The following is a 15256-nucleotide window of genomic DNA, read 5'->3' as shown; positions in this document are numbered from 1 at the left end:
TTTCCTCTAGCTCGGGAAAGAAACTTTGTTTCCTCTAGCTCGGGAAAGAAACTTTGTTTCCTCTAGCTCGGGAAAGAAACTTTGTTTCCTCTAGCTCGGGAAAGAAACTTTGTTTCCTCTAGCTCGGGAAAGAAACTTTGTTTCCTCTAGCTCGGGAAAGAAACTTTGTTTCCTCTAGCTCGGGAAAGAAACTTTGTTTCCTCTAGCTCGGGAAAGAAACTTTGTTTCTTTTAGCTCGGGAAAGAAACTTTGTTTCTTTTAGCTCGGGAAAGAAGCGGTTTCTTTTAGCTGACTCTCTGAACTATAGTGAAGAAAAAAAAAAAAACCCAACAATTGCATTTAAAAACCAACAATGACATATAGTGACAGCCAGCCACTGTATACACTGCTCCTCTCCTGCCTTTCTCCTCCTCTGGGCACGGGCACACCCCCCCCCCCCATCTGCAGTACAGAGTCTCCTGTGTCGGCTAAATTTTTTCCGATCGGCAAAATGCCAGTAGTTATTTTCGGCCAATATGTTTCAGTGGCCAAAATTTCGGTGCATCCCTACTGAAAAATGCAGTAAAACACAGTAAACTGGCATCTTTGTATTTTTTTTAGCAACATTTTTTTGTGTAAAGAAATATGGAAAAACACGGCTAAATGATAAAAAAAAACTTAAGTTTTTAATGTGACTTTATACAACGCTACCTGCGTTATTAAAATGCCTAATCTGCATGGAGCCTTAGTATGAATGGAGAGAAAGCACACAGGAGAGGTACAGCCTGCTCACCTGCACTGCCTGGAAGAGCCCCTCTATCATGGCCTGGTTGAAAGAGTCGATGTGAGCCCTTGTGATGTCCTGCAGAGGAGGGTGCTGCTTCTTCCCAGGCTTTCCATACCCGGGGGCTGTCAGCTTCTTCAGACTGGGCTCCCTGGGCAGTTTGTCCCATTTCTGAGTCCAGTCCATTATGGCAGGAAGAACACTCAGCCCTGCACATACAACCTACAGCCACAGCAGCACATGTGCAAGCAGAGTGGGCGGAAACCCTGCACACATGCTGCCCTTGACGTACTTCCGCCAATCTTTGCACTTCCTGGACGAGTAGCTGTCAAGCGCCCTGTACCATTGCCAGCATGTGTTTTCAAATATGTCTGCAAACTTACGTGATGTAATTAAGGGCAGCGACCATCTTATTGAAGACCAGAGGAAAGAAGTCTATTCAGGCGCGGCCATTTTGTTGTAGACCATAACTTTAAAACGTGCCCTATAGAACAAACAGGAAGCTAGTCCCAGTCATTCTTACATTTACACCTCAGTTTCCTGCCAGCTGGCAGTGACTTTGTGGCACTTCGTTCCATAACATTGCGGTAAGGTATTCTGTGTATTTCTGTGAGGCTGGGGCACATTTGTAATTGTTCCGCTCCATAGGAAGGGCGGAAATGCTTTGCTTCTCCTCATGTAATCGTGAGCTGACATAAGGGAAAACCAGGAAAGCGTTTCTCTTTGTTTTACAGTGCCATCTAGTGGAGGCTGACTATAACTACCGTGCACCATGATCACTGTTTGCATTGAGGTTGCTGTTTTTGTTTCCCTGGTTGAGCCAATCTATAAGGTTTTAAATGCTGTCTGCGCTCCTGCAGGGTAGAATCTTTCACTCTATTTGAAGGGTTGTCACCTCATCCATTTAAAACCGAACACCTTAATTAGGGCTTATGTACACAGGGCGTTTGGAAAACACTTCTGAACGATGGAAACTGCTGGAAAATGTAGGTTAAAAAACATCTGTTTATCTGCGTTTGCATACCGCGTTTATGCACGTTTGCATTTAGAAGTGAGTTTAAAAGATAACTTCAGGAGACCTTCCCAAATGCCCAGAATGCATTGAAAAACAGTAAAAAATTAACTATTTCAGACTTTTGAGATGAATAGAGAGAGCAGAAGCAGAGAGATCAGTATGTGTTCACTTGTCTTTTCTGGTTGTGTTCACTATGGATCCCATCATGAGCATAGTGCGGCACATTCTACCATTTTTTCCTTCACGCAAAACCTGGAACTGACTGCGCTGGTGTACCGGGTCCATTTTAATACATGGAAAACGCTTTGCATGCATTTCTGATGATGAAAAAAGGCTCTGGACAGCATCTGGTAATGGAACAGTTAAAAAACGCTTCTAACCGCAAACACTTATAAACACAGTTAAGAGCATTTACAGGTGTTTGGCATTTGAAATGCTGGTAAACTCTAATCCTGAACACAAGTTTGGTGCGTTCAAATAAACGACTGTAAACTCAACTGCCTGTAAACGACTGTGTACATGGACACATAGGAAAACATTAGGGAGAGTTCAGGGGCTGCTGAAAAAAATGCTGAACAGCTCCTGAATGTCAGGTTAGGAGCTGCAGTGTACATGAGTCCTAACACAGGTTCTGGGGCTGATTTAATGCAGATAAGGCATCAAGTGAGTTTAACCCAGCAATGGGCAAACTACGGCCCGAGGGCCGTATACGGCCCGGCGGACCTTTTAATGCGGCCCGCGGAGCTAGGCTCCCGCTAGGCTCCTCTCACAGTCCGCCCTGAAGACCGGTGTAGCATGAAAATCTGTCTCCTATGAGGATCTGTCCCCCTCGAAGTATCTGCGCATGTGCTGGAGATCGCCGATCGGCTGCTAATGCCTGAAACTGGCACATGCGCAGATACGTCGAGGGGGACAGATCCTCATAGGAGACAGATTTTCATGCTACACCGGAGCGGCGCGGGAATACGGCGAGAGGAACGCGCGGAGCAAAGGTAAGTGAATTGACACAGGGGGGACTTGGGGACTTAATATGGGGGATGAATTACTATAGGGGGGATGAATTACTATAGGGGGGATGAATTACTATAGGGGGGATGAATTACTATGGGAGATGAATTACTATATGGGGGACGAATTACTATATGGGGGACGAATTACTATATGGGGGACGAATTACTATGGGGGATGAATTACTATAGGGGGGATGAATTACTATGGGGGATGAATTATTATATGGGGGATTAATTACTATGGGGGAATATTACTATACTTACTATGGATGACACATAGACATCATTCATCTACTCTTGGTCCGGCCCCCGGGTCCAATATATGAACCCATTGCGGCCCTCAAGTCAAAAAGTTTGCCCACCCCTGGTTTAACCACTTGCCTACCGGGCACTTTTATCCCCTTCGTGCCCAGGCCAATTTTCAGCTTTCTGTCGCACTTTGAATGACAATTGCACGGTCATGCACCATTGTACCCAAATTACATTTGTATCACTTTTTTCACACAAAGAGCTTTCTTTCTTAGAGCTTTCTTTTGGTGCTATTTAATCGTCACTGGACTTTTTATTTTTTGCATTATAAACAAAAAAGAATATAAATTTTGAAAAAAAAGTTTTTCTTTGTTTCTAAATTTAACAAACTGGTAATTTTTCTCCTACACTGATGTGTGTTAATGAGGAAGCACTGATTGGCACTGATAGGCACTGATGAGGTGGCATGGATAGGCAGCACTGATGGGCATTAAGGAGGAGGCACAGATGATGCACTAACAGGCAGCACTGATGGGCACTGACGGGCAACACTGACTGATGCCACTGTTGGGCAGCAATGATGAGTGGCACTGGTGGGTGGCACTACTAAGCACTAGTGGGCGGCACTGATGATCAGGGCACTGATCATCAGTGCCCCGATGATCAGTGTGGGTGTCCTCTGTGACATTTGCTGGTATCGGCAGTACAGCTTGAGGAAAGTGCAACTGGAAGTGAACAAAAAGTAACTGAAAGTGTTAACTGGCAACTGTATTTACTTTGTGATCTGCTGTGTCGTAGGACACAACAATCACTGACAGTGCGGGGTGTGCACTGCTGGGGGTGCATTCTGTCAGGACGTCATATGACACCCTCCCAGAACTGGACAACCGCACTGTAGCCCTCATTCCCCTATAGCGCAGTTATAAAGTGGTTAATTACCCCCTTAATCAGCTACAGAACCTGTGTAATTAATGTGTTCGGTTTTGAAGGGATGAGGTGGCAACTGTAATTTGTACTGAAGACCATTGTCATTGCAGCAGAAAGTGATGGCATGTCCCAAAGTTTTCACTTGTCAGCAGAACAGGAATTTAGGGAACATCGTCCGATGGAGAAATGTTTCAGTCTTGGAAGAGATTTCTTCTCGCTTCCTGTTGCGCCTGTGATGGGGCACAGATGGTAATAAAAACTGACAGGAGATTTAACCATTCTCTACTGTATACAAAACTGGAAAACGTTTTGGCTAAGAGTAGAACAAAAAAGGCCAAACTTTTTTTTCATTTTGGATAGAGTAAGGTAGGGTCAGGTTTTATTTTGCCATCTGTGTCCCATTTATTTATTTATTTATTACAGGTACTTATATAGCGCCATCAATTTACGCAGCACTTTACATATATATTGTACATTCACATCAGTCCCTAACCCTCAAGGGGTGTACAATCTAAGGTCCCTAACTAACATTCATACATACACATACTAGGGACAATTTAGACAGGATCCAATTAACCTATTAGCATGTCTTTGGAGTGTGGGAGGAAACCGGAGGAAACACACGCAGCACAGAGAGAACATGCAAACTCCAGGCAGGTGATGTCGTGGTTGGGATTTGAACCAGCGACGCTAGTACTGCCAGGCAGAAGTGCAAACCATTTAGCCACTGTGCTGCCCCATTAGAGAGATTTGCCTTCAGTTCCTGTCTCATGGTCAAAAGAGCAAATCTCTCCAAGGTGAGAGAATCTCTTGTTGTCACAAGAACTAGTGTCCCCATTGGAAAATTTCCCCGCTATGCCTGCTCATACAGGCATTTGGTGTTTTTTTTTCTTCAGCCTACCGAAGCAACTCTATTTGTTCGTGCACAATTAGGCAATTAAAGGCATATTTGCAGAGGAATGTTTTAAAGCTGCAAAAAAGAATCACAAGTGCATTTGTGAAGAGCTTTTGGGCAGGAAAACTGCTTAATGCTCATAAGCGCACATCAATTTGGTGTTTAGGAGCTTTCTGCATTTTTAAATGTACATTGAAAAATGAGCAGGGTGGGAATGTTTTGAAAAAAAAAATGCCTGTAAAGGCAAATGCCTATAAACACCATAAACTCTTCTGCAATATCAGCCACTATGATCACGTTTCTGCTGCTTTCTTCTTCCAGAGGTTCTGGTATTCTTTCTGCCCCTAGTGTGCATTGCCTCTTATAGAGCTTTCACACTGATACGCCTCAAAAACGCATAGACATTTTTAGCACGTTCTTGCCGTGTTTTTTAAAAGACACGTGACTTAAAACTGCACCAAAACCGCTTCTCGTGCATTTTTCAGGTGTTTCCCATTGGTTTCAATGGGAAGAGGCATTTATGGGGCATTTTTTAACTCCACAAAGATGCTGCAAGCAGGAGTTTTTACAGCGCAACGCAAGCTCAACGCCTCAGTGTGAAAACGTACATAGATATACATTCACATACATAAGGAAGCAGTTTTCTTGAGCTTTTCAGGAGCTTTTTTAATGCAAAAACACCTGAAAAACTCCTCAGTGTGAAAGTAGCCTTACAGTACTGTGGATAAACCCAAAATTTTGAATTTTCTTTCAATTTTGATGATAACAGTAAACATGACAAATAGGGTGAATCTTCCTACCGGGGGTACAGACAGCACTGAAAACGTGACTTGCAATGGGTCTTGTAATCCCTCTTCACTCTGTCCAAAAATAAGAAAGTTTGGCCTTTACGTATACTTTAGGATACACTTCATTAAGCCCTGGTTTACACTGATGCGGTGTGGAATTTGAACCACATTCTGTGCGATTTCTGCACCGCATCACAATCGCACCCCGTTCATGCAAACCGCTGCAGGTGTGTACGTTAAGTTAACACCACCCCGAAATCGGTTTGCAAAATGCGGTGTGATGTGCAGAATCGGATCGCATGGGTGTCAATACCCATGCAATCCAATTCTGGTGTGGACAAAAATAATGGTCCTGCACTCTTTTGGTGTGGGTGCGGTGCGATCTGAGCCATAGAAAATGTATGGCTCAAATTTCACTGCACAGAAATCGCATGTGATTTGCACAGGAATGCAGTGCGGTTGCTGTGTGAATCACATACGATGTGCCGCACCGCATCAGGTGAACCAGGGCTAACACGGAACGAAACTCATCGATTTTTACAGTTTTAGAAAGAAGTTACACTCTTGGCAGGAATGTAACTGTCACATTGGTTGTGCTCTCAACCAAACTGTCAAACCATCAAATGACTGGTGTCATCACTGATACAACATCATGGCAGTTGAAAATCAAACAAAGGCCAAGATGGCAACTTCCTTGGCTGAAAAGGATAGGAGAGTTTAGTTCCATTTTAGGCAGTCATTTTAATACCCACATGAGAAACTAACAGTTTAATTTGTGCAGCACAGGTACTCACAGACATTTGAAACCCATCTCCTGTCAAGTCATATTTTCCCTTCATTCTCCTCCTACAGTTCTAGAGAACCCCATTTACTTTTTTTTTAAACTTAACTTTGCATGGCCATACATGTATTGATTTTTGATGAATCCAGGCGTGAGCAATTATAATCAAGCAATTCATCATTGATTAAAATAGTGAACAGATGCAAAACATATGGTAATGGCTATAAATATCATCAGAAATGATCTGTTTAAAAAATATAATTGAATTGATCTGTACAACAATCGGTTGTTTGATACGCACACAGATTTTTGATTGGAATTGTTCGAATGGTGGCTAAAGAACCTCAATCAACTTCCAGACAAATTCAAGCTGACCTTCAGGGACAGGGTACAACTGTGTCAGCTATGTCACTATGTCAGCTATGTCACTATCTAAATGAAAATGGATGCTATGGTAGGAGACCCAGGAGGACCCCACTGCTGACCAGTGATGTATTTAAGCTTTGTGCTGCCCTAGGCAACACAAAAATCGTCTGCCCCCACGGACACCTACCAACACCACCCCCTCCCGTGGAGAGAGCCTGATATTGACCCCTGCCCCCCACCACTCATCTTCACAGCTCCGAACATCCCCGGGAACAAGAGTCAGGCTCTAAATACACCATCAAGCAGCCCACAGCCTCTCTAGGATACCACCTGGTTTACATGGTGCACGTGTCCCTTCTTCTGGGGGAAGGTGCTGCCCTCCTGAAAAATGTTGCCCTAGGCAAGTCCCTTGTTTGCCTTGTGGTACATACACCCCTGCTGCTGACACAGAAACATAAAAAAAACAGATTGGAGTTTGCCAAAACTTACCTGAGGAAGCCAAAACCCTTTTGGGAGAATGTGCAGATGAAAAAAAATTACAGCTTTTAGGTAAAGTCCATTATTCTACTGTTTTCAGAAAAAGAAATGAGGCCTTTAAAGAAAATAATACAGTCCCTACAGTCAAAAATGGTGGAGGTTCACTGATGTTTTAGGGTTTATTTGCTGCTTAAGGTACTGGATGTCTTGACTGTGTGCATGGCATTATGTCAAAAAGTTGGGTCTCCGTCAGAGGTCATGGGTCTTACAGCAAGAGAATGACCCAAAGCACACATCAAAAAGCACCCAGAAATGGTTTCAGACAAAGCTCTGGAGAGTACTGAACTGGCCAGCAATGAGTCCAGATCTCAATCCCATAGAGCTCCTGTGGAGAGATCTCAAAACAGTAGTTTGGAAAAGGAACCCTTCCAATCCGAGAGACCTGGAGCAGTTGGTGAAAGAAGAGTGGTCTAGAATTCCAGTAGAGAGGTGTAAGAAACTCCTTGATGGTTACAGGAAGCAATGGATTTCAATTATTTTTTCCAAGGGGTGTGCTATCAAATATTAACCCCTTGACACCGACCTCACACAAATATGCTGCCCCACTCCACTGGGCTTTTTGCCGTCTGGCCACATATTTGCGTTTCTCCCTTTGTACTGAGAGCATGCAACACAGCGTGCTCCCAGCACAGTGACCAGGGTCTCGCCGTGAGCCCCCGGTCTTGTACGAACGATTGGGATCCGGAACTCCTGATTCCGGGTCACCTCTGAAGCCCAACCCTATGTTTTCTCTCTCTTTCAGAGAGAAAAAAAGACAACCGTGTAAAATAAATATTAAAAAGGGTTAGGGACTGATGTGAATGTACAATATATATATGTAAAGCACTGCATAAATTGGCGGTGCTATATAAGTACCTGAAATAAATAAATAAAAAGAAAAGAAAAAATAAAGAAAAAGACTGTGATCAAGGTTTGATCTAGGTCAGTGCCAGGGTTATTGTTTTGGGTCAAATAATGGTCAAAGGTCAGGGTCAGTATATTTTGGGCAGGATTTTTTTTTTTTTTACATTTTTTAAATTAGTATCAGTGTCAGTTAGTGTCAGTATGTTTTAGGTAGGACAAAAGAAAAAAGGCAAAATGCGCACGATTGTTTCTGGGCTGTACTGCAGGTACAAACAACAAATAACATATACATATGTGGCATCGCTGAGATCATCAGTAGCAGGTGAATTTATCTTGGGTTGTTCTTTGGTGGTAGACTATGGTAGTAACAAGAAATATACAATTAAATTGAAAATTTTACTATTTTGGGCCAGTTTACCTTTGATAATAATTAAAGAAAAAATCAGGAGATATCCATAACCATTTACCATCAAATGAAAGTCCAATTTGTCCTGAAAAAAAAACAAGGTATAATTCACCAAGATACACAAAGTAGTTGTGATGATATGTACGGTTTTACTAACACATGTCTAAGTTGCAAAATTGTGCTTAGGCATTAGGATTTATTTTATACTTAGCCGTGAATGGGGTCAAATCGAAGGTTTCTCCACTTTTTTGTGTCATACTAATACAAACAAAAGAAATAAACATGAGAATGCCTAAACAGAAACGCAGAAATACAGGGGTGCCAATATTTTTGGCCATGACTGTAGGTGTCCTATCAAACTAATAAAGAGGGTCATTGAGAAGACCAATCACCCAGCACACAGATGAGGGTGGCCAGACTCCTCAACAATAAATGCTGCTACAATTATTTCGGGAGGATTCCCTGATATATTCTTGGGTAAAGTTGCCAGGGTCAGCTTGAAGAAGCAACATAATAGTAAAGTTGGACACCTGCTACATTTTATTAAAAATGCATTGGTACTCAAGAGAATAGCTTCAATTCTGTGTGTGAGGCTGTTAGTAGATGTCTAGTTTAATCATGCATTTTAACTTACTTTGCTAATTAAAGTCCTCTTGGTAAATAGTAGGTGTTCATCTGAAAAGCTTTGTCATTGCAGCATCCCTACCTGTCTAAGCTTTTGAGTCGCCTGGTGTTGGAGCTAATGTTGGTGTTGGACTTACTTTTTTGGACATAATTTCAGACATTTGCGCATATTCAAGTGTATTTGTGCGCATATGCGCTTTTGGGCATTTGAATGCACAATATATTCTTAGGGAAAATTAATTTATATTTATGCTATTATGCTCACATTCGCGAACACAGCATACATTACTGACCAGAAATGCTGATTTTCCTTTTTTTTTTTTTAACTAAAGAATATCCCACATTGAAAAAAAAATAGATTTGAAATATATTTTAAAAATATTCTTTCCAAATATATTGCCATATATTTGAAATGCTACAATTTTGGCCATATTCAATATATTTCAATAAATATATACATATATACTGCATGTTGAAATGTGTTTTTATTACAAAATATATGAAAAATATTTAAAAAAATACATTTCAAATATAACGTATGTCTTTAAAAATACAAATCCTACATTTTTGGAATGCATTTACAAATATATGTTAAAATTACTCTTTTATATGTTAAAAAACAATCTGGAGGATATATTTAAAAATTGAATATAGACAAAATTGTAGCATTTCAAATCTATGGCAATATATTTTGGGAAGAATATTTTAAAAATATATTTCAAATGTATTTTTCTTCCATATGGGATACAGCGCTTCATTACATACCTGTGTGCAAAGGCACATTGTATATAATGGGCTACATTTTAAAAATGCTGTAGTGTGCAGGAGGTCTTGGGGTAAAGATCTGCTTAGTCTGGAATATACGGCCATACCTCATTGCATGGATTAAGGTCTACTTTTTCCTTTCTTAACAAGATGCCCATGTAACAAGCACATTTTTTTATTTTCTGTCTAAAAAATCAAAAGTGAGGACCTAAGAAGCAAGGAATATTCACTTGTGTATCCCATATGTAATGAATAGCAATCTGTATAACATTAATCACAGCAGCGCTCCACACTTTTAAAAGTTTATAGTCTTTCACCAATTGGTGATGAAAAGTGCAAGAAATCCCAAACAGTCGGTGAAATGTTTTCTTCTGAGTCAAATAGCTCACAGCTTCACTCTATATGTGTATCCCACATGTCTTAATTCTTGTAATGCATATTTAATTTATTTATTGTCAGATTCTTCCTGGTGCCTGTGCCCATACCTCTTCAGAAATGGTGTTGCATGGAATTAAAGCCATATTTTTTGATTTGGATAACACATTGATTGACACTTCTGGAGCCAGCAAGAAAGCAATAGAAGAGGTAAATGCTAGTTTATGAAATACTCTGTGAATATAAATTAATACAACATAAACTATATATCTCCATTGTATGCATTAATGCGTAAAAGTTAAAGCTCAGCTTCAGGATATTTGTTTTTAAATTTAACCTCCAGCTTGTATATAAACAAGAAATGCAGCCTGGGCTCCAATACTCACCTCCGTTGGCGTTGTCTCTGCCTCTGTCTCTTTTATGGCCAAAGATTTCCCCAGTCTTTGGGGTTGAGTAATGCAGGACATCTTCAACTTCAAAGAGAGAGGATATACTGTAAGTACAGCCCCTAGGGGGGCTCTCAGCATATTAAGAACTGCCCAGCATTAAAGAGGTATAGGACCTAGATAGATAGATAGATAGATAGATGAAATGGTGTTCATATATGTATTTCAAGTGGGTGTTTAGCTGCTTACCTGTTCAGATTTAAAGTATAACTCCAGGGATTGGCCTGGTATACATGCTTACATTGGTCCAGCTTGGACTATGGAACTGTGAACATACCTTATCTGGCCAGTGCTGCTGGAAGTTTAGTGATCTCCAGTTGTTTGCTGGTCCCATGCCGAGTGGCTGCTCTCCTGCATTGTAAACACAGAAGGTTGGTGGCTCAGCACGGGCACCATTCAAAGAACACTTCACATTTTCGGAATTAATGCAAAGCATTCTGTGATTGGATGAGATGTCAAGGCAGGGCAGTGACTTCACACTCTCCACTTCATCTAATCAGAGAATGTTTTGTATTCACTCAGAAAATGTAAAGCATTCTTTGAATAGAGCCTGTGCTTAGTGGATGACATCCTTTGTTCACAATGCTTCAGGCTAGCCACTCAGCATGGGACTTGGAAGCAAGTGGAGATTATTGAAGCAGTGCTGTCTAGTTCAATGATTTCCAGCTTCCAGTGGCATCAGCCAGTTATGTCATATACATCGTTACATTGGTCCAAGCTGGTCCAAGTAATTTAGTATAACACACTGATGCGTGGAATTAGTCTTTAAAGTGGTTGTAAAGCCTTAAAGTTTTCATACGTTAATGCATTCTATGCATTAAAGTAAAAAACCTTCTGTGTCTGGGATCCCCTCCAGCCCCCCTTATACTTACCTGAGCCCCATCGCGATCTAGCGCTGTGCATGAGAGCTGGCTCTGTCCCTCACAGGGAAGATTAATAGCAGTGGGAGCCACTGATGCTGTCAATCAAACTCTGTGACGAGGGAGCAGGGGCAGGGCCGTGCCTCGCTGTCTGTGTCTACGGATGCAGGTAGTGGTGCTCGGGAGCGAGCCGACATGAGTGCCTGCATAGGAAGTGACTTCCTATGGTGGGAACTGGCTAAAGAGGAAGAGCCAGAAGCGCTGGCAGGGGACCTGAAAAGAGGAGGATCAGGGCTGCTCTGTTCAAATCATTGCACAGAACAGGGAAGTATAACATGTTTATTATTTTTATTTAAAAAAAAAAACAAAGTTTTAGAAACACTTTAAGTTTTCAAGCATGCAGAAATATTACTTGTATTTTTAAAATTGATTGTCTTTTTTTGCACAGGTGATTAAATTACTTAAAGACAAAAGCGAATTTAAAGAAGACGAAATACATATTATATGTAATAGGTTTCAAGCAAAACTGCTTCATGAAATGTTTGATCCTTCTGAAATGACCATTGACAATCTCAGGGTACTGCATTGGGAGAAATCCATGCAGGAAATCAAGCCTGGGGATTACAAGGACTTGGCCAATGAATCATATGCATTGTGGAAAACCAAGCGTCTTCAACTTATGACCTTGTCGGAAAGCACCAGAAACATGCTAGGTGAACTGCGGAAATCAGTGCGCTTGGTCCTGTTAACAAATGGAGAGAGGCAGGTCCAAAGAGAAAAAATTGAAGCATGTGGTGTTAGTGCACTGTTTGATGCCATTGTGGTGGGAGGAGAACATTCAGAAGAGAAGCCAGATCCATCTATCTTCCTCCACTGCTGTGACCTAGTGTCAGTAAAACCAGAGGATTGTGTGATGGTGGGAGACAATCTGGACACAGACATTCAAGGTGGACTGAATGCGGGATTGAAGGCAACCATCTGGTTAAATAAGAATCCTCAAATAAACCGCAAACCCAGCCCTACTCCTCATTATACTATATATTCTGTGAATAAACTACCTGAGGTTTTACAGAATTTACAGTAGTCTTAAGGGGGTTTTCAGGTTTTTGAAGAACATGGGAATCGCTTTTCTGTCTGGGCATATTTGCACAAGAGAATGGCCCAAGTATGAAGACCAAAATGGTTTGACATCTTCTAGCAGTGTAGCCAAGTCACAATTCTTTTCTGTACATACGGAAACAGCCAATCTGTGGTGTCTGAGTAGGAAGCCATCCACTTCTCCATGTCAGCACAAGAAGAAGAGCTTCCTACTTTATTCGTTTAGCCCAATTCTAGCTATTTTGTTTAGTTTTGAATAGAGCGTGGAAGGGTTAGAAATCTTGTCGGGTTTTAAATGTTGCCTTTTGTAAATTTCTCTACCTTTTAAGCTTGTCACTGGAACAGGAAGACAGGAAGTGAGCAGAAATCTCACTGGGAATGAAAAAAAAAATCTAAGGGAAGCTGTACATCAGGGTCATCGTACAGGGTCATCTGTGTGAAGTGAGGCACCGGCTGGTCCGGGCGCATGCGCAGTAGTAGCCGCACGTTCTGCTTAGCAGCGGCTTGTTTGGAGAGCTGTCATCTGAGAGCACCCTCTCCGCATCAGTCTGTATCATACATCTTGGCAGAGACTAGGGAGGAATCAAGGAGGATTGTATAATGATTTATGTGCCATGTTTACTTCTACATATGTGAGCACATTGGTTTTATTCTTTTCAACATATAAATCCCCCACCAGGGAGATATGCGCTCTCTGCTGCTTTTTGTTTTGGTTCTAACCCTTCCAACTCTCCAAAACTGGCCTTGGGTTTTCACCTGACAGCATCTATTAGGTGTGATAAAGGACAGGTGCATTTTATTTAAAAATGCTGGCTGAAATGCTTCTTACAAATGCTAATGTATATCTGTAGGAAGATTTTCTCCCTATCAAAGTGACATTTTTTTTTTTTGCATTGTTGATTTCTTTAAAGCATAACTCTACTTTTGTTAAGAGAAGAAAACATTCCCCTCTGAGTGCATGGAATTGCGCAAACTTTGTTGCAGAGTCCTACCTGTTTCTGCTCTTACCCTGGTTCACATATCCGCGGTCTGCATTTGCGAGGGCATGAGAGCCTATTCATTTGAATGGACTCCCGTGCCCAAAGACACGCAGGGAAGAAGTTCCTGCACTTCTGAAAACGCAGTCCACGCGGGAACCTCGGTTCCCAGTACTGTTGCGATTTCCAGTGCGGGATGTTTACCATTGGAATTAATGGCAACCGCCCGCGGGTCCGCATTCCTCTGTGCGGGTGGTGTGGCTGCACGGAGTTTTGTGTGGATCTGCAGCGGCACCACCCGCACATATGTGAACCGGGCCTCATGGAATAGCCCTTTGTTAGATCATGCCTTGTGATTCTGAATGGGAGTGACTAATCCATTGTAAGCAGCTGATGCACTTTCAGGATTTCTTACTCGGGTCTCGGTATTAATTTTTGAAATGGCTTGTCTTTTAGACCTTTCTTATGTACTTCTCAAGCATTTACCATGATGTTGCTATAGCACTAATGAAATGCAAACAGCTTTGTTAATACATACAGCATCCTTTATGCTGGGATACTTTCACTTTTACCATGTATCAATCACTTCAAAAGTAAACCATTTTATTTTTAGGTGCACATGTACTTTAGAGCTAAACACCAGGCTCTTAGAAAAATGTCAGCTGATCCAGTGCATTCATTGAAAATATATTCCATGATTTTTGTGTGATCACTGCACTCGTAGTCAGTCCATTGACACTTCCTGCAGCTCTCTAACTGAAAGTCCCTACCTTGGTATGGCCATAGAGCTGGAGAATGAGTCTATGGCAGCCTGGAATTGCACCCAAGACCCACTGATTGTGTTTGCAATGCTTTGTAGGTTAATTTGCAAAAAATGCACATATACGCAAATATACGTGCATTTGTCTTGTTGTGCTGCTCAAACTGTTAGCTCTATATAAATCCTGAATAAAAATAATAATAATAATAATAATAATGCATTATTATTTTTTGCATAAGGTGGACTTCGAATTTAAGTTCTATGATATGCGCGGACTTATACTTGAAATTACTGTAACCATATTGCTCTATGTAATGTTTTAATAAATTAATATAAAACCTGAAGATTCAAAGTCTGTTTTATGTACATGTTTGTGTAAAACATTTGCTTCAAACTGGTCTTTTTTGGGCATAAAAAGAGCCCTACAAAGCCCAAACCAATGAAATTTAAAACACTTTGTTTCAAGAAATATATTCAAAAAGAGCATTATTTTGAAAAGAAATTAATACACTCTGTCCTGTAATTAATTTGTAATATAGACTATAGACTGGTAAGAGCTAGATTTGCCCCTAGCCATACCAATCTCTTTTGAGATATTGGGAGCAGTTCCATATTTGAACAACAATCTGTTTGGGCAAACTTGGCTCTCACTGCAAGGTACAGTGGATATAAAAAGTCTACACACCCCTGTTAAAATGTCAGGTTTCTGTGATGTAAAAAAATGAGACAAACATAAATCATTTCAGAACTTTTTCCACCTTTAATGTAACC

The 15256-nt window shown here is 41.2% G+C and overlaps 2 protein-coding genes across 2 annotated transcripts in view; one reads left to right on the top strand and one right to left on the bottom strand.

Moving 5' to 3' along the window:
* POLR1B (RNA polymerase I subunit B) overlaps window positions 1-1043 on the bottom strand; it is a 47287-nt gene extending 46244 nt beyond the window's left edge. The window contains exon 1 of the mRNA XM_089693267.1: window positions 773-1043. Within this exon, the coding sequence (XP_089549393.1) occupies window positions 773-949 (177 nt within the window). The 5' untranslated portion in view covers window positions 950-1043. The remainder of the gene's footprint in view (window positions 1-772) is intronic.
* Window positions 1044-1253: 210 nt separating this feature from the next.
* NANP (N-acetylneuraminic acid phosphatase) lies at window positions 1254-14829 on the top strand. Its single transcript, XM_089693268.1, has 3 exons — window positions 1254-1350; window positions 10429-10554; window positions 12099-14829. The coding sequence occupies exons 2-3, from the start codon at window positions 10465-10467 to the stop codon at window positions 12732-12734; spliced, it is 726 nt and encodes a 241-aa protein (XP_089549394.1). The 5' UTR covers window positions 1254-1350; window positions 10429-10464; the 3' UTR covers window positions 12735-14829.
* Window positions 14830-15256: the final 427 nt, after the last annotated feature.

This window comes from Staurois parvus, unplaced genomic scaffold (genome assembly GCF_062004578.1).
Source record: "Staurois parvus isolate SC_StPar_1 unplaced genomic scaffold, SC_StPar_1.0 ptg000619l, whole genome shotgun sequence".
In the NCBI taxonomy this organism is placed as follows: domain Eukaryota; kingdom Metazoa; phylum Chordata; class Amphibia; order Anura; family Ranidae; genus Staurois; species Staurois parvus.
This window is presented reverse-complemented; position numbering and strand designations above follow the sequence as displayed.

Excerpts from the sequence above, each read along its gene's own strand:
- NANP (XM_089693268.1), top strand. The coding sequence starts at position 10,465 with ATGGTGTTGCATGGAATTAAAGCCATATTTTTTGATTTGGATAACACA. Across the intron at positions 10,555-12,098 it reads GCAAGAAAGCAATAGAAGAG|GTGATTAAATTACTTAAAGA; the intron begins GTAAATGCTAGT and ends TTTTTTGCACAG.